We start from the raw sequence: 20,226 nt of genomic DNA on the forward strand, positions 1-20,226 counted from the left end.
AGACCACCATGGTAGCATCATACACTACCTGACGGAAGTCCTTCTCCTTTGAAGGAAGATGAGACAACTTCTTGTATTGACCCCCAAGGATCTCAGATCGCTCTGTCCTCTTGAATATAACTACACAAGGAACAAACTCAGTTAGAAGGATTTTAAGAAAATGAAAATGATGAGAGAGTTCGCATACAAAATTCATAAAGTTAGGAGACTTACGAGGGCGGTTGAAGTATCGGTGATCGCAATTCTTGAACCCATTTGACATAAAGAACTGGTCTTTAGAGTCATTTGGGTTGCTGGGGAGGTCAATGACAGATGCCGAGTTGGGGAAGCGAGTGAGGTAGTAAAAGTCGTCACCTCACCTCTTTTGATCAAGACTGGTCTTGAAGCAGAAGAAGAACATAATATCTGTCAGGCTAGGGACCTCCCACTCGTGCCTCAGAAACAGATATTTCAACCCCGCCAAAACTCGATACGAGTTTAGGGGGAGCTGGAACAGAGCAAGTTCGACGTGTTCCTTACAAAACCTAGAAAATTTTCCTAGTTTTTGAATGCCTTATTTCTAAACAAAATGTGCCCAGTTTTCGAATACCTTATTTCTAAGCAAGTCTAGTACCATTCTTCTAGCCTAAACCAAACCCTATTTAAACTCAAGCATGGCCAGAACACAAAATGGTACCTGAACAAAAAATGTTTTTCAAAGTAAAAGATTCACTGGAAAATAAAGAAGTGAAAGATTCAAGTTAGATGAGGAAATACTTACAGTTTATACATTTTTTCGATGAGAATGATTGATGCGTCCACATGCAGGAGTTTGAGAGCTTCTGAGAAACTGAAGGGCGATGAAGGTTTATGGAAAAGGTTTGAGAGAAAAAGGGGATTTTTATTTATGAAATTAATGTTTTTGAAGGCAAAGGTGGTAAGGTTCAGGTCTGATCTCCTATTTATACGTAAACTTTGATAATTAATTCGGACAATCCGATTGGGTCAGCTCGAGATCCAAAGGCCAAGACTAAATGGCCCGTGCGGAGGGAAAAATTTGACTAGACAGTTGTAACAGTCCTTGAAAGCTGAACCGACGCCAATTACAGATGGTCACGTGTTCAACACTCGAGTAGTAGGCAGGCACAATTTTACATAACAGAAGCCTAAAAGCCCCTGTTGTGCATGTCAGAAAGTGATGACGTCAAGCACGAACAAGAGCTTGGGGGGCAAATGTTGTACCTTAAAAATTAGCACGAGTTTAATCACTCAGCTAGGGGTACAGTTGGCAGATGAATATATGGAAAAAGCAGACGAGTATCTAGCTAGTGATGATGTGAGCAGATCGAGTTAGGACTTGACAGCATGGCATTCAGGTAATTGGCAAGTCACCTCTTAGGATGATGGTCCAGTTTGAGACATGTAGCAGGCGAATCCCCTTTAGGGCACTCTGAATATGTTCAGCTCGTGGAAACTTGGTCATAACACATACTGAAGGATCTCGAGAGACTCGGAGACACTCTATATGCCCATTAATGCTCAGGCTGTATTGCACATTTATTGTCCGAGATAACAGAAGTATATTCTGTTAGGCAATCATATCCATATGTAAATGAAAATTATCTGTATTAAATGTTTGTCATATTTATGCACACGACTACCCAAACCTGTTCAGGAAATTCCACTATAAATATCAGGAATAATAGACAGGAAACAATACTGTCCTTTTTGCATTGCTGAAACTTTGCAGAAATTGTGAGAGAAGAGCAATAATATTGTCTCGTTGACTATGTAGATTTTAACCTCTAAACCACGTAAAATTGTGTGTGTACAAAAGAATTCATATAAGTTTATTATGGTTTGCAAATAAGCACTAATACTCCTATTAGATTTCTAAATCTACTGTTGGCAAAAAACCGCGTCAACATACATAAAATCATAAACATATGTAATATGATTTATTCCTCTCTTCAAACATATGATTTAATGTAAGTATTATTTCTCTCTTCAAAGGCCTTCTCTTCCTTTTGATTTAATTTAAGTTATTCTTCCATTGTTTATGTGATTATATTGTGTTTAATTCTCTTGCATTACAATACTCTTTATTGTGTTCATACGCCATAACCATAACCGCAATTATACACCACATCAACAAATCATTTAAAAAAACAAACAAAATGCACTAAAAGGTACATTTTGAATGGTTCCTATTGTTTAAGAAAATTTTGTGCCATGATAAAAAGTTCACAAAAGTCATGATGAAAACTTATTTGTCTAAAAGAAAAAAATACAATTGATACGTATCATTACTCAAACAAATTGTCTCTATACATTTATATATAATCTTGAAAACAATGCAAAAGATTCTCTCAATACATGGAGTGACCCACCAATATTTTATTCTCCACAAAAGGATAATGAGAATTATAGAAAAAGAATTCAAAGCCCCACCCAAGAAGAGCTCTTAGCTGTGTATGAACATTGTTGATTAGAAAGAACGACGTTGATACTAACAAACATTAATCACACAAGCAAATATCCCACGCACAAGCTCAAAAAGACCACAGCCATGGTCCCGCCGTTTATTCCAACGGCACCGTTATCGTCAGCCGTCTGATCATCCGAATCACTCTCGGGGGCATCGGCGTCTTTGTCAGAGTCATCGCTACTGGATTTCGGCGAAGCGGCTTCAGTCGACTTATACAGCTCCTTAGGCATCAAAACCTTATTCAGCTTATAAACGGCTAACGGCTCCTTGTCAATCAACGTCCCAGTAACCTTGGACGTCACGACCGTGGTCTCTAACGTCAAGTACTCGCCGTCAGTTTGCACCGTGAAATCATATTTATTGGCACGGTCTGTAGCCAGTGTGTTAACGACTCCGTTATTTTGTTTAAGCATTTGAAGGGATTGGTAAACGGGGATACCGTGATATAACAGTAACGATAATTTCTTGGGAGCCGTTAAGTTTTTGTACTTTGGCATGAAACCTTTGATAACGCCGTCAGTTGGACAAAAAATCGTTAAGCCAGACTCAGTGTTGGACTGGTAGGTGGTGTCGGCTCCAGTGGCTATTAACAAATCGGCGAAAGATTTGCAGCCTTGCTTTGACAATATAGACGTTACATTCAACTCGCTTGGTCCTGAAGTCGGCGCTTCGGCTTCGGCTGAAGTCAACACCTGAATTTTAATTGATTAATCAAATGGTAAAGGTTAATTATTAAAATATTATCATTTTTATATGAATTTGTTAAAAGATGCATTTAACGCTAATTTCATCAGTTCCACAATTAATCATAGGAATAATAACTGTGAGTGCTCAAATCAACTAGTACATAAATTACAGCACGTGAGATGGTCACGGTGTAATGTAATCGGAACAGCTATTTGAGGAGTTTTAATTATAATTAGGGTCAGAAAATATTTCGTAATAAATAATTATGTCATATATAGTTGGCGAATATATAATATAAATATGATATATTTTATTTTTTAAAAAATGAGAAACGAAATAGTTTTTTTGCTCTATATATTATACCTTGGCCTTTACAGTCTGTCTAAACTGTAAAGATACTTTGACTACGATTAGTTTTATTTATGACACATATATTCTATTTTTCATCAGCAAACTACACAATATGATATCACAGAAAGAGATCTCACATAACAATATGTACTTTTTATTAATCAAATTCATTGTGAGGGTCATATATAGTGTAATGTATTATGTATATGATGGTAATTCAAATTGTACCTGACTGATTTGAATGACGGAGATATTGTATGGAATCTCCTTGATGGACTTGACAAAGCGGGAATTGAGATGACCATCATTGTCCTCAACACCAAAGCCGACCTTACCACCTTTGAGGTTGGTGATGTTGACAAAACCAGAGGTGCCTGGGGCGGCACCACTGGCTTGGAAGACACTGGAAGTCAAGGTGGAGCCCTTGCTGATCTGGTGGAGCTTCTTGGCACCAAAGTAGTCAACAAGGATGTGGAGTGAGAGGACGTTGCGAATGGTGTAGAGGGGAAAGCCCTTGGAGAGGAGAGATGACATGCCAGCATTGTCGACGGCCAGGACTGTGATGGTGAGGCGGCGGTTGATATCGGCCGCCAGGTGAGTACGGGTCAGGTACTGGTTGAAGGTGGAGAATTCGGGGTCTTTGGCGAGGATTCGTGTGATGTTGTGGGCGTGGGAGGTGGTTGCCAAGAGGAGGAGGAGGAGGAGAAGGGGAAAGAATAATAAGGCTAATTTTGGGCGAGGCATTTTGACAAATAGTCGGTGACCACTGTGTGTGTGTGCGTGTGTGTTTAGTGGATATGAATGCTAATGGTGAAGATAAGAGGGGTTGTGGTCTTATGTAGTGGTAATAATGGGAGCTGCTTTTTGTTTATGACAGCTTGGATTTGGTTGGAAATGATGTGGGCATGTCTTGGGATGGGTCCCTTTCTATTATTGGGTTTTAATAATTTATTTGTAATGAAAATGAGGAATTTTACATGCCCATTACTAATTAGTGTTTCATGTATATTGATTCTCTTGACCCAAACAAAGGCATCAAAAGAAATGAAAATATTAAATGCTACATTGTATTGTTTTGTTTCACTTCATTTATTAATTTGTTTTTGTCTAATATTTTGCTAAAAGAATTATATGAGTAGTGAGTCACATGGTGAGAGTGAGAGAGGGAATATATATAGATATATATATATATATATACACACATTTATGGGATCAGTTTTTCTTTTTATTATTTATTTACTTATTTTATGAGAAGAACCAAAAAAGCTAAAGGCAGTATAATCATTGAGCTGCTGAATGATAAGAAAAGTGAAAGGTAATTAATTACAACAGTAAAAAGAAAGCAGTGTTTTTCACAAATTATTATCAATTTGCATGAATTTGATGTCACCCTATCATTTTATTTTCCTATTTCCGGGTTTTGTTAAACTTCGCTATCAATATTATTTTTCTACATTCTCAAGGAAGAGATGTACACCAGTACTAATAATTAATGCCTCAAAATATTGGGGAGAAAATGACAACTACAACCTAAATTACCAATTTATTCAGAAGAAGTGACAACGGCGTTTTTTTTATTAATTTTAATTTTTTGGCAATAAAAATGACTACGGCTTTAGATAATTACCATATGAACAGACCATACGAATAAAAAGGGGAAAATAAAAATAAATAAACCCTAAAAAGTATTTAACAACATAGCCAATAGTATTAGTTAAGCTATAAAATGTCATGTTTATAAGATATTTTTCAAATTTAATTGCACGTTTTGCTTTATTATTCCTAACGTGCAAGGGCCGTAACAACATATGTGTGTATATAATATATATATAAATATTTATAGGGCTCCATTTATTTTATTTTATTTAAAAAAAAAAGTAATGGGGACCACCTAACTGTATTATATATAAAAAAAATAAAAACTATAGTAGCCATACCCAAACAATCTGTATTCAACATCCCAACCCACCCTCATTTCTTTAGTTTATTTTATTAATAAAAGATTAATTCAATTAGTTGGTACATAATTATTCTCTACTAAAGAGATTTTTCATTGATTACAAACTTAATTGCCGACACCGGATGTCAAAATTATTAGTAGTCATATATAGAGAAAGAGACTTTATTAAGATATTAGCAGGTAAATACAGACTATAATACAATTGCCTTATTTAATACATATAATATGTTTAGATTTCAGATAAGAAAAAATCAGAATGATTAGTTTTAACGTTAATTTCAAGTTGGTTAAATATCATTAAATTTTATAAGTAATTAGTTAGGTACGTGATTTTATACATCGATCTAAATTGTTAGTATTGTTTAATATGAACGGATATAAATTATAGTTGTAAATTAGAAGCCGTTAGCTATAAGTCTTTGCCACATACATTAAACAAAAGGTGAAATTTTTCAGATGCCCATTTACTCACTTCTATAACATATTTGAAATGGTCTTTATGATGTTTCATTTCTCCTACTCTACTCAATTATATATATATATAAACATATATTGTTGGGTGTGTATTTTATTTGCAATTTTCAATTATATTAAGTGATTAAGCTCTATTGGGTCCACGAGCTGTCGGTGGCAATATAAATATATTTATTTATTTATGTATGCTGCACTGAAAGAGTAAGTTATATGCATGTGTCTATATATATACACATTAGGTAGATGTAACTTGCATTCAACGTTTACTTAATTTAAAAATTATAAAAATAGTCTATAAATTTAATGAAAATTAGTTCACAATTTTTTAAATATATATATATATGTAATATAATAGAATAAATTTTAATTCTATAATATATATTTATCTATTTATATCAATAATATATATATATATATGACATCTAAACATAACGATAATATAAATATATATTTACATGGTTATATGATATATATATAAAATACAATAATATTTAAAAAAAAATTAATAATATAAATAAAATATGAATATAAAAAGTCACAGTGTAGACATTAGAATAAATGCATCAACTATTTTTAGTTTCTAATATATCTCACAATTTCTATTGGTGGATTTGATGAAGAAAAAGAGGTACAATCACTTGATAAAAAACAAATTATCACACAAATTTATAAAATAAAAAATAATATGTCTGTATTAATTATTTTTAAATAAATATGATTTAATTATAATATTTATGCATTTTAAATATATTATTTATTTATTTTTGTTTAAGTTTATGTTTGTTCTAATTTTTAATTTGACAGTGACAACAAAATATTATATATTATATGTTTAATATAATATTAAATTTAAGTTTAATTAAATTTTATTTAAGTTATTAAATATATGGTTTTATTATTTTTAAATAATTATTATTGTAAAATATCTCAAAAATATCATATTTTAATTTGTTTAATTATTTATATATTTAATTTTATTTAAGTTTAAGTCATGTTTACAATCTATGGTTAAATATAAGAATATTTCGTTAAAGCTAACGGAAAAAAAATAAAAAACCGTTAAAACCAAGAATTTTCATTATCTACACAATTTTTTTATAGAAGAGATATATATCTTCTCTTCTATATAAAAATTGTGTAGATAACAAAAATTATTAGTTTTCACGGTTTGTTTTGTTAACTCTAACGGAATATTCTAAATATTTAACGAAATATTCTTTTAAAACTAACTTAAAAATAAATATATATCAATTATATTAATTTAAATTCAAATATTATAAAATGTAATTATTATAATAATATTTAATATAAGACTATATAATAGTTATATTAATATAAATTCAAATTCAAATGTTATAAAATATCATTATTATAATAAGACTTATTGTGATTTTCTCCCCCAAACTATTACCAATCCAAATCGTGCCCCCTGAATTTTTCAACTTGTTAAAAATTCTCCATGAATTATTCACGTTACTGAAATGTGGGACTTCCGTCCAATTTCGCTAACGGAATGGTGATGTGGCATTTTGGTGGCCGACGTGGTATTGCCATGTCAATGCCTCATTTATAATATAAAGAATAAATATGATTTTTCTCCCGAACTATTACCATTTCCAAATTGTGCCCTTGAATTTTAAAAATTTTAAATAAAACAATCTTTTGAATATTAAAAAAAAGGAAAAAAAAACCATTAATTTTTTTTAAAAAAAAGGATGGTGACAAAAAATTAGCTTAGGTGATAGGCATGCATCAGAATGAGCTCAAAGTTGGTTGGGTAGTGACATCGTCGACAGACTGGGCTCATGTGGGTCCCTGGCAACATTCAACTTTGGTGTCGCCTTAAGTTTTTATTTTGTATGATTTAATTTAATTTAAATGAATTTTTAGTTTAATGTTTTTTATATTTTCTTTTTAATATTCAAAATATTGTTTAAATTTTAAATTTTAGAATTCGAGGGGCATAATTTGGTAACGGTAAAAGTTTGGGGTAAAATCCTATCTATTTTTTAAATTATACACGTGTCAATTCACATCATCACTCCAGTGTCGCCATATCACCATTCTGTTAGCAAAAATTGATGGAAGTCTCATATTTCAGTAACGTGAATAGTTTGAGGAGAATTTTTAACAAGCCAAAAAATTCAGGGGAACGATTTGGTAGTGGTAATAGTTCGGGGGGAAAATCGTAATAAGCCTTATAATAATATATAATCACTACTACAATTTGGACATCAACCATTGGACATGAAAGGTCGGTTCTCCTTAAACCGACTTAACACATGTTCATAAGTCGGTTTACACAGAACCGACCTATAATGTATGTCAAAGGTAAGCATGGGAGGTCGGTTGCACGAGAACCGACCTACTATGTGGACATGGTAGGTCGGTTCTGTGTGAACCGACCTCCCATGCTTGTAGAAGACATAATAGGTCGATTCATGCAAAACCGACCTACCATGTTGTCATGGTAGGTCAGTTCTGTGTGGATGGACCTACCATGTCCTACCCTGCTGACATGGTAGGTTGCTACTATGTGAACCGACTTATCATGTCACATTATAAGAATTTTAAAATATTTCAATTTATTTAAACTATAAATATATATATATATGTAAGCTTGTATGCCCTGAAAATCAGCACGTACCTTTTGAGGTAGCTCAGGTACAGTTGGCAAGCAAAATGATATAATTAATGTTCCACGTGTCCACTTTTTGTTCGGGGAAGTTTAGCACGATTCCCTAGACAAATAGCACGAGATGATGAGTTCGTGGCAACATATTGCCTGGAACCACTTGTGGAATGCAGCACCCATAGGCACGAGCTGGTAGTACGCTAGCTCGTGGTACGCCAAAGGTCTGACTTACCCCAGGATCTTTATAACGTTGACTACGCAACGTAAACGTGCGTGAACAGACATCACGTGTCTATTCTATCCCAAATCCCCGGATACACAATATAAACGTGTGTGATCAGATGTCACACGCCTAAATTAGACCATGCGGCCCATGATCTGTTTTACCTAATGATTAGACCACACTGTAATATAAAATGTAAATATTAATCATTGATGTAACAGATATGATGTGAGGGAACAAAGGATCACGGGATGACCCCAACACCTACCCAGGGATCATTCTCCTATAAATACCAAGACCCTGGGTAGTGTTTGTTATATTATTTCATATAATATAATATTAGATTAAATAATGTGACAAAATGTGATTTGTCACACCATGTAACATATTATTGAGAGTCACAAAATTGGACTAATGTGTGTGCCTAAATGTGACATATTTTGGAGTTACAAAATCAGTTACAAATTTGTAACTCCCAAATATTACCCAATAATGTGTATATTATATGTTACACATTTGAGATTGGATTTCATAAAGTCATGATGATATATGAATGTTGGAGACATGTTTTTAACTCCCAATAGGTGTTTGGAGGTTACAAAATCATGTGGGAAAGGATTTGGGACGTTTTGGAAAAATAACTTTTTTGTGCTGAAAATGGCCTATGGCCGCGACCACTGAAAAGTCGTGGCCGCGGCCAGTGAGGCTGACAGCCTATGTGAATTTTCAGTTTTTTCCAAATTGAACATTTCTAACATCCCAAATAACTCTCAAATCTCCATTTTAATTCCATAAACATCCAATTAAACATTGGTAACAGCCATGAGGGTTGGTGGAATTTGAAATTCAAATGGGCATCTCAAACTCTATAAATAGGAGCCTAATGCTCACTTGTAAGACACGCCATTTTTCATCCACAAAGCACTTGGCTGAAAAATACACCTTGAGGCTTGATTATTCCAGAGAGCTATTTCCTTGAGAGATCCCTTAGTGCTTAGAGAATAGGGGGAAATAAGCTTTTGGACAAAGGTCTTGAACCTTGTTCAAGTTGGTGATCCCCACTACTATACACTTTGGTTGTGTGAGAGTTTCTTTGTGTTTTCATTCTTTTGATCTTGTTGATCTTATTTACTTGTATTATTATTGTTTTGAGTTTGTAATCTTCTTCTCCTACATCTTTCTAGTTACTTGTATTTTGAGCAATTGAGTCGTAATATTTATTTAATCAATTATCTTGTCTATTGTATTTTTTGCATAGAGTTGTATATTGGTTTTTCCATATTTCCATTGAGCAATAAAATAATATTCTCTAATAGTGTTGAGGGTTGGTTTTTCTCTACAAGGCAAGATGCTATAAAATTATAGAGAGAAATATAGCAATAACACAGACTTGTGGACTATGGGGATTTTAACCTTCGAACCACATAAAAGGGAGTGATCACCTTTTTGCATTTTTCTTCCCACATCATTTTCTTAGTACTGTTTATCATTAAGCACTAATCCATCCTAGTTATTCATATAATTTACTGTTGGTGAAAAACTGCATCAACAGTTTGGTGCTTTCATTGAGAGGGTTTAAATTAGTGCTATCACAAAAAATTCATCATGGTGGTCACTCGTTCAAGGCATGGTAATGAAACAGATCATCTTGGTGGGCAGGAGGCTCACCATACCGCTGTGTCCAACGAGCAAAACCCAGAGATTCAGCAACGATCGGGAAAACAACCGATGGACCATGATGATACCAGAAGTTCAACGCCCCTACCGCCAAATCCGAACCCGGGTTACCTGACGGCGGTGGAGATGGAAAACATACAGTTGAGGAGGCTTCTAGCCAAAGAAAATAAGCAAATCGAGGAAGTCTTGGCCTGACCGCCCTTTCTTGCAACCGACGTTAACGTCGGAAAGAGGCAAGGCAGGACTCACAAGTCCCGCTGGGATAGTCAGCCCAGGCCCAGTTGATCAGTTAGAACCTCAACCCCAAGTTCTGCGCCCATGTCGCACCATCACTAGGAAACTATGTTTGATGATTTTCCCAGGAACCATCAACAAGTCAGCCAATCAGTTAGAACTTCAACCCCAAGTTCGGCTCCACCTCTGAATGCACCCAGGAGAGCTCACGACAATTCACGGAGGAGGTCTATGGGGAGCTCGCGTGGCCAACCTGCTCCAGCTAGCCCTCCCGCACCACGATTGGATCGCCAGACGCAAAGGGCTGGAGGCGGTGGAGAAGAGAGACCACGAGCCATTTTGGTCCGACCTGACGAAACTAGAATTGCATCACCAATCATACATCCTCCTTCCCCGATAAGATATCCATCTCCTTCTCATTCTGCTCGAGACATTCCTGTATACGAAAACAGTAGGAGGAATCTTCCTCCCGTTGCTCCTGCTCACCCCCCGCGAGAGCACAGAAATGTCCCAGATCCTCACTCTCGGTGGCAGGTTCCGAGCTTCTCTAATGGGAGTTATTGGACCGAAAGCCACCGAAGTGGCAAATCTGGTGGAGATCTGAGAAATCATCTAAGTTCGGCACAAAGTCCTCGAGCCGATCCACGGACCGAAATTCGAGATCGCCTTAACTCACAGAGGGGGGATCCGACCAGAAATGAAAGTCATATTCACTGAGAGGATGGTCCTTCTGAAATACGTGACAATGGGAATGTCCCACCAAACCAAGCTCAAGCTTGGAGGGACAATAACCCGCCTAACATGTACAATGGAACGGGAGCTGTTGAACAGCCCCAGAACAACCAAGGGATCAAGGACCAAACCCTCGAAAGGTTAGCTCAGATGGAGGAGCTAATGAAGAGACTCTTATCAGAAAAGGGCAAAGACAAATATGACTCAGGGGGCGAGCTCGAGATTTTTGCCCCCAACATCGCAGCCACGGCATACCCGCCGGGTTTCCGGATGCCCCATCTATCCAAATTTGATGGGGATGGGGATATGTCGAATCACTTGGGGATGTTCAATACCCTGATGATGGCCCATAATATTGGCCCTGAGCTGAGATGCCTGATATTCCCTTCGACTCTGATCGGGCTAGCTAGGCAGTGGTTCAAGCAGTGTAAGAAACAGTCGATCAGCTCGTGGAAGAATTTCTCTGCCGATTTCAAGAGGGCATTTCGAGCCTCTCAAGCAGTTCGCGTCAAATCGGATACCCTGGCGAACGTGAAGCAACAGCCCGAGGAACCCTTAAAAGCTTATCTGAGCAGGTTCGCAAACGTTGCGGCCCAAGCTAGGGACGCGGATGAGAGTTCCAGACTCATGGCTAGGAAAACTGGAATCCTTGTTGGGGTGAGCTGTGGAAAGAAATCCAGAGGAAAAGTGTCAGCACTGTGGATGAATTCTTGAATAAGGCCCAGGAATGGATAAAAAGAAGCACGAGCATCGGTCGCGGGAACCATCCAAATCCCTGACCAGCCCGTTGGAGCGGAAACGGACGTCGTGAATACAACTCAGATCGTTGCCCAAAATAACCAAGGGGGTGGAAGCAAGAGAAAGGGGAACGGCGAGGGCGGTCAACACGGTCCAAAGAAGAATAAGCCCGTGGAAAATTTCAAACTGGTCTACGCGGTTTATACTAACCTCACAAACACTAGGGAGCACATTTTCCTAGCAAAGTTTTCCCGCCTTCCCTGGAAAAATCCAGAGCCCTTGAAAAATCATAAGGCTAAGAGAGACCCTTCCAAATTCTGTCGATTCCACAACGACATCGGTCACAACACAGATGATTGTAGGCATTTGAAGGATGAGATCGAGACACTCATCAGAGCCGGACCTTTGGCTCAGTATGCGCGGAATCGAGTCCCTACTAGTCAGCAAACTCTGGAGGCTCCCATAAACCAGCCCGGGTGAATCAGGATACCCCTTCTCCCATAATAGGGGGAGAGATAACCACCATCTCTAGAGGCCCTCATCTGGCAGGCACGAGCAGAGGTGCCCAGAAGAGATACATCAATGAATTGAGGTCTCATAATGGAGTTGAGTTTGTCCCGGAGCAACATCTACCTAAATAGCAGCGATTGGAGAGGCAACCAATAAGTTTTACCGAAGAGGATGCTAGTCATGTCCAGTTCCCGCATAACGATCCTCTAGTCATAACTGCCCAGCTCGCCAATCGGAGAGTTAGGAGAATACTAGTTGATAATGGGAGTTCAGTGAACCTGCTGTTTTGGTCCACGCTAGAAAAAATGGGGTTGTTTGTAGCCGAGCTGAAGGCCACCTCTGTGATGTTGTATGGGTTTTCTGGCGAAGGGTCGGCAGCGATAGGAATAATCAAGTTAGTAATAACCTTGGGTGAGGGACTACGAACTGCTTCCAAACTCCTCGAGTTTGTGGTCATCGATTGTCCCACCGCGTACAATTCAATTTTGGGTCGGCCTACGTTGATGGCATTCGAAGCCATAACTTCTGTACGCCACCTTGTAGTAAAATCCCCCTCCTCTATGGGGGTATGTACAGTCCGAGGCTATTATCTCGCTTCCAGGGAATGCTATAGGATTTCCATGAAGGGAAAGTCACAAATCGAGCAGCAGACGATGGCCATTCAGGGCGAAAGCGAGGAATCCCAGGAAGTAAGAACTGATCCTGGGATAGAAAAATCTCAGCAAGCCGGTGGCGTAGGTACCACCCTGAGTGATGATATCGACCTGAGAATAGGTGAAGATAGATCTGAGCTCAAGGCTATCGAAGACCTTGAAGAGGTAAACATCGATCCTAAAGACCCTTCGAGGGTGGTTAGGCTTTGGAAAAACCTTAGCAATGAGAGAAAGGTGGAGCTGCTGAAATTTCTACAAGGAAATCTAGATGTGTTTGCCTGGTCTCATGAAGACATGATAGGAATCAGCCCGAGCGTCATCATGCATACCCTTAACTTGGACAAAAACATGCCTGCGAAGTCTTAGAAACAGAGGCGCCTGGGCACGACCCGAGTTGCGGCCCTTGAAGAGAAAGTAGCTCAACTTTTAAAATGCGGCTTTATTCGCGAGGAAAAATACCCGATCTGGGTCGCCAACCCTGTTCTGGTCCCAAAACCCAACAAAAAGTGGCAGACCTGCATCGACTTTTTTGATCTGAATATAGCATGCCCCAAAGATTGCTTCCCCTTGCCAAGAAATGACCAATTGGTGGATGCCTTTGCGGGGTACGAGCTCATGTCCTTCATGGATGCGTAGTTGGGTTATAACCAGATCGCTATGAATACTGCGGACCAGGAGCATACTAGCTTCATGACTCCAACCAACTTTTATTATTATAAAGTCATGCCCTTCGGGCTGAAGAACGCGGGAGCTACATATCAGAGATTGGTCAACAGAATGTTCGCTAATCAGATCGGGAAAAACATGGAAGTGTATGTTGACAACATGTTGGTCAAGTAAAAAACTGTCGATAACCATGTTCCCGATCTGAAGGAATGTTTTAAGATCCTGGGGAAGTATGGTATGAGGCTGAATCCCAAAAGTGTACATTCAGGGTGGCATCAGGAAAATTTCTAGGGTTCATAGTCAACACTAGAGGGATAGAGGCGAATCCTGATAAAATCAGATCGCTGATCGAAATGGCACCGCCCAGGTCGCGAAAGGACATCCAGAGTCTGACAGGAAGAGTGGCAGCCCTTAATCGGTTTATTTCTAAGTCAACCGACAAATGTTTGCCATTCTATAACCTGCTCTGGGAGAATAAAAAATTTGAATGGACTGAGGAATGCGAGCGAGCCTTCCTCGATCTAAAAGCATATTTAGCCGAGCCGTCGATGTTGTCTAAACCGATGGCAGGAGAGCCTATTTTTATTTACTTAGTTGTTACGGAAGATGCGACTAGTGCCGTGCTAGTCCAAGAAGAGGGTCGTGTTCAAAATCTGGTATATTACATTAGAAAAAGACTTCTCGGAGCTGAATCACGATACCTTTTAATGGAAAAGATGGCTTTCTGCCTTATCACGGCCTCCAGAAAGCTTAGGCCGTACTTCCAATCCCATTCAATCCACTTCATGACCGATCAACCTTTAAGGTAGGTACTTCAGAAACCTGAGGCATCGGGGCATCTATTGAAATGGGCTATTGAGCTCAGCCAATTCGAAATATTGTATGTCCCACGAACTGCAATCAAAAGCCAAGCTCTGGCTGATTTCATGGCTGAATGCACTGGATTCCAAGAGGAACCTTTGGGAGAACTGGTGCAGGCCATGTGGAGATTCTTTGTGGATGGTTCATCTAACGAGAACGGGTCTGGAGCTGGAATCATTATGATATCCCCAGAGGGCATTGTTTCCACTTTGCGCTACGGTTTGGATTCGAGGCGTCCAACAACGAGGTCGAGTACGAAGCTCTATTGGCTGGGCCTAGAATGGCTAAGGAGTTGAAGACGTCCAATGCTACATCGATTCCCAGCTCGTGGTAAACCAAGTATTAGGGGAATACCAAGCGCGAGGAGCCAAGATGGCGATCTACCTGGCCAAGGTGAAGAAGGAGCTGTCTGAGTTTGAATATAGTTGAGTCGAGCAGATCCCTCATGAGCAGAACACCAATGCGGATGGTCTAGCAAAACTTGCCACCTCCAAGGAGGCTGAAACCTTGAGCCTAATACCGGTGGAATTCTTGGAAAGGCCAAGCGTGGAGGAGAATACAAGAGAGGTCGAGAAGATCTACACCAGGCCAACCTGGATGACTCCCATAGTCGAATACCTTACAACAGGGAAGTTACTCGAAGAGCGAAACGACACAAAGAGGATACTTTATCAAGCTCCGAGGTATACAATCATATACGGGACATTGTACCGACGTGGTCTTTCTTGGCCTCTTCTGCGATGTGTTCTGCCAGAGGAGGCTAAAACTATTTTGCAGGAGGTGCATGAAGGCTTTTGTGGGGATCACGCTGGGGGGAAAAACCTGCCCTTAAAGATTTTGATAACTCTACAAAATAGAGTTATTTTACCACTTTTTATGTGTTAATTGTTGCTTAATTCTTGATCTTTTGCTATAATTTATTAAGTTTTTAAGTAATTTTAAATTTATTAGGCTTAATTTAATTTTATAGATTTTTGTGTGTTTTTATAGTTATTTTGTTGTAAAATATTGTAGCTAATTATTTAAATGATTGTTGTTTAGTTTGGGGTAAAAAAATGTTGTTTTATTGAAACTAAATGTTAAATATAAATTAAGTTATAATTAATATTTTCACAAAAATGAAATTGATTATTTTATAGTTAAAAATATTTTATTATGATTTAGTTTATGTTTATTTTGTAAGGAAGTTAATGCAATTTTTAGCTTTGAAAAGTAAGGAAAAGAAGGAAAAAAGTGGTAATTTTGACATAAAAACAGCCACCAGCTCCAAGGCCCAGGCCCGCCTGGCCCAACCATTTCCCAGGCCCGCCTGTGTTGCCCCTGCCTCCTGAAGCACTCCCAGCCGAACATGCCCAGGCCCAGCAGCAGTTACTCCTTGCCTCGCCAGCTGCCCTGCAGCTCCTCAAAGCCATCGACATCCAAGCTGCTTCCCACGCCTGACCAGCCATGCACACTCCAACTTCCCTTGGCCGCCACCTGTCTCCAACTCCAGTCACTGAAGACCTCAGCAAAGGCCCAACGCCAGGTGCTTCCCCAACAGCTTCTCCAGCACACGGGCCCGGATTCAGCAGCCCACGGCCCAGCACTCCTTCAGTCCCAGCCAAGCCCGCCTGGCCCAATCACGCACAAGGCCCAACCGCCCCCAATCTCCCCTGCCACAGCCACAAAAAGACCAAAACTCACATTTTTATTTCCAATATATTTCACTCAAATATCAATTCACTCTTCCATATTTTTCTTACTTAAATAAACATTCCTAATTTATTTTTTTACCCTAGCTTTTCACTAATCTTTTACCCAACCAAACATTTCATCTTTCCAATACTCTTACACTTACTCTATTTATCCTACCACTTCCCAACACAATTAAATTAATCAATTTATTTATTTATTTTAATTTGATTAATTTAATCTCCATATTTTGCCTATAAATAGAGTATTGTAAGACCATTTTGGGAGCTCTTCTTCATCTTTTAAACATCTTCTACACTTCATATTTTTCTCTCTTCTTTTCACTATTTTCTCTCTACCATTTTCATCTTTTGAAGAACATGTCAAGTATGTTATTTTGTAATTTTTATTTCAATCTAGTTATGAGCTTCTAATCTTTTTTCAAGATTATTAAGATGATGATGAAGCAAAATGTAACTAGATAGTATTTTTATTGTATGTTGATTTCCCCTTTGTGCAACATTGTTTATAGATTTTTATATCAAAGATATGCATTTTTCATCTATTATTGATTGTTAAAGCATATTACACTTAGTTCTTCATTATGCAAAAATATGATATTCTTTGATTAAATGTTTTTCATTAAACTGTTCACATCTAATTCTTAGAGCATAAGTATCATATTTTGCCTAAACATAATCTCTTTTATTTTTTGTAGTTTCATTAGGTTGTAATACAACTAATGCTTAGAAATTATATCTTATATAAGTGAAGAAAAATCCTACCTTTTTGAAAGTAACTTGTGCTTGAATAGAAAATGTATTTTGAAAAAAATATAGTGTGATTTATTTCAACTATATCTAAACTTGGGAATCAATATACTTATAAATACTATTGAACTTGCATTTTGTGGATTCTAATATCTTAATAATCTTATTTTACATATCTCATTTGAAAACCATTTTTCTATTTAATCTTAAATCTTTTTATTACTTGTCTTTTATTTTTCTAAAACAAAATCTCATCAAATATTTGGAACTAGGTTACAATATTCTTGCTTTGTTTGAAATAGTTTCTTTTGATATTAGTCAACTCCCATGGGTTCGACCTCGTACTTACATGAACATTATATTCCAAAACGATTCGTGCACTTGCGAGTTTAAATATTAAAACTCCCTCTTTTGGGATCAACAAGTTTTAAGGCAAGGATATTATTGGCCCACTCTATTGAAGGATTCAATTTCCTATGTCCGAAAGTGTGCCAAGTGCCAGCGGTTTGCCACGATCGCCCAAGCTCCACCAGTCGAGCTAAAGATGATATCGTCCCCATGGCCATTTGCGGTCTGGGGAATTGATTTAATTGGAGCCCTGCCCACGGGAAAGGGAGGAGTTTTCTATGCAGTAGTGGCCATTGATTATTTCACAAAGTGGGCAGAAGCAGAACTCGTGGCAATAATAACGTCGAAGAAAGTCCTCGGCTTTGTAGTTAAAAATATCATCTACCGGTTCGGACTGCCAAGGAAGATCGTATCAGACAATGGAACCCAGTTCGATATCGATCTCTTCACCGAATTTTGTGGAAGACACGACATAATTAAGAGTTTATCTTCAGTGGCCTACCCACAAGCTAATGGGCAGGTCGAGGCTGTAAATAAGATGCTCAAGGAAAGCCTTAAGAAGAGGTTGGACGAGGCTAAGGGAGTTTGGCCCGAACAGCTCCCTCAGGTGTTGTGGGCATACTGGACCTCACACCGAACTTCGAAGGGGCATACTCATTTTTACCTGACTTTTGGAAGTGAGGTCGTCCTTCCTGTCGAAACCAAGATAGCTACGCACAGGGTCCGGGCCTTCAGCCAAGAGCAGAATGATAAATTGCTCAGCGCGTCCTTCGACCTAATTGACAAAAAACAAGAAACTTCACAGCTACAGCTCGCGCATTATCAACAAAAAATCACTCGTTATTTTAACTCAAGGGTCAAGAGACACATCTTTAACTTAGGCGACCTGGTGCTCCGAAGACTCTTTTTAGCCGGTAAGGATCCCAAAGACGGAGCTTTGGGACCAAACTGGGAAGGACCCTATCAAATAATAGAAGTTGTGAAGGAAGGGACCTTTAAACTAGCTCGACTTAATGGAGAAACAGTCCCGTGGACATGGAACGCTGTGCACCTAAAGAAATATTATCAATAATCGTACCTTTGTAAGGCTTAATTATAAAAAGCCACCCTTTTTTATTAAAATAATGAGAAGTATATTTCTTATATCGTTGTATGTTTCCGTGTGCATATGGATTTGAAAGATGGCATGTCCAAAGTAACTGAGAAATTTCTCCTTCTGATTACTTGGGGGGCACATACCCCGAGAAGGAAATAAAAAACTTGGAAGTTAGTAAAAATTGATTGACCAGTGTTTTTCCTAAAAATCATGAGGTGTCAATCATACTAACACGAACTAAGTTTTAAATTAAAATCTTGGATATGACCAGGTAAAAAAAAAAAACTTGGAAGTCAGTAAAAATTGATTGACCAGTGTTTTTCCTAAAAAACACAAGGCATCAATCATACTAACACGAACTAAGTTTTAAATTAAAATGCTGGATACGACTAGGCAAAAAAAAACTTGGAAGTTAGTAAAAATTGATTGACCAGTGTTTTTCCTAAAAAACACAAGGCATCAATCATACTAACACGAACTAAGTTTTAAATTAAAATCCTGGATACGACCAGGTAAAAAACTTGGAAGTTAGTAAAAATTGATTGACTAGTGTGTTTCCTAAAAACACACAAAATATCAATAATGTTAACACGAACTAAGTTTTAATTTAAAACCCTGGATACAACCAGGTCCAAGGCCTGATGATTAACAAGTAAGATGTAAATCAACATCAATCTTGGTCATGACCAAAGTCTAAGTGTCTATCTCAACCTAAAAGTCTCTTCCCTTAATTTTGGATGAACGAGTTATAGACATATAAAAAAATATATATAATCAAAATCAATGACTAATTGAAAAAATAGATATTTAAAAGCACAGACGAATTGTCTCGAGGAAAATAACCTCGTGTCAAGCCAAAAATGGCAGGTTACAAAAAAAAAAAAGAGAAGAGGTTCTTTAAACAAAAAATGATAAACTAGGACTCCCCAGGACGCCCCAAAGAGGTCACCTCCTCGGTTTCTTGCTCGCCGGCAATAGAGGTCTCCCCAGTCTCAGAAGGTGGCTCTTGTTAAAGACGAGCCTTGAACTTCTTGAGATAAGGCTCCCACACCTCGAGGGTAATGAAAGAGAAGTTGCGGTCCTGGTTGAAGGCCCAGCAGTGGTAGAGCATGGCCTCCATGGAGGAGCTGGAGGACACTTTCTCTGCCTTGGTGGCAGCCTCGGCCTCCAGCTGCTTAGCCCTGGCCTCCATGAGCTCAGCATTCACAGCGACCAAGGAGGCCTGTGCAGCCTGCTCGCCTTCTTGGGAAACCATCAAGGCAGCCTTGGCACTTTGCTCTTATTGTTGAGTAGTTGCGAGGGCGGCCTGGGCAGCGGCCTGAGCCATCTGGAGCTCGCCCCTGAGCTCGTATTTCCTGGCCCTGAACCAAGCTACGCTGCGGTGTAGGGCCAAAGCCGCCTGCAAAAAAGTAAAGAAAGTTAGGAACGTGCTGGGAAGAAAGCAAAATAATAAATTTAACTAAGCAGGCTTAC

General features: G+C 38.3%; 1 protein-coding gene across 1 annotated transcript; it reads right to left on the bottom strand.

Annotated features, from left to right (window-relative positions):
• Positions 1-2,222: 2,222 nt before the first annotated feature.
• Positions 2,223-4,316, bottom strand: LOC133818353 (fasciclin-like arabinogalactan protein 2). Its single transcript, XM_062251153.1, has 2 exons — positions 3,734-4,316; positions 2,223-3,159 (listed from the first exon to the last, which is right to left on the bottom strand). The coding sequence occupies exons 1-2, from the start codon at positions 4,247-4,249 to the stop codon at positions 2,503-2,505; spliced, it is 1,173 nt and encodes a 390-aa protein (XP_062107137.1). The 5' UTR covers positions 4,250-4,316; the 3' UTR covers positions 2,223-2,502.
• Between the last annotated feature and the right edge of the window lie 15,910 nt (positions 4,317-20,226).

Source organism: Humulus lupulus, chromosome 2 (genome assembly GCF_963169125.1).
Source record: "Humulus lupulus chromosome 2, drHumLupu1.1, whole genome shotgun sequence".
NCBI classification, from domain to species: Eukaryota; Viridiplantae; Streptophyta; class Magnoliopsida; order Rosales; family Cannabaceae; genus Humulus; species Humulus lupulus.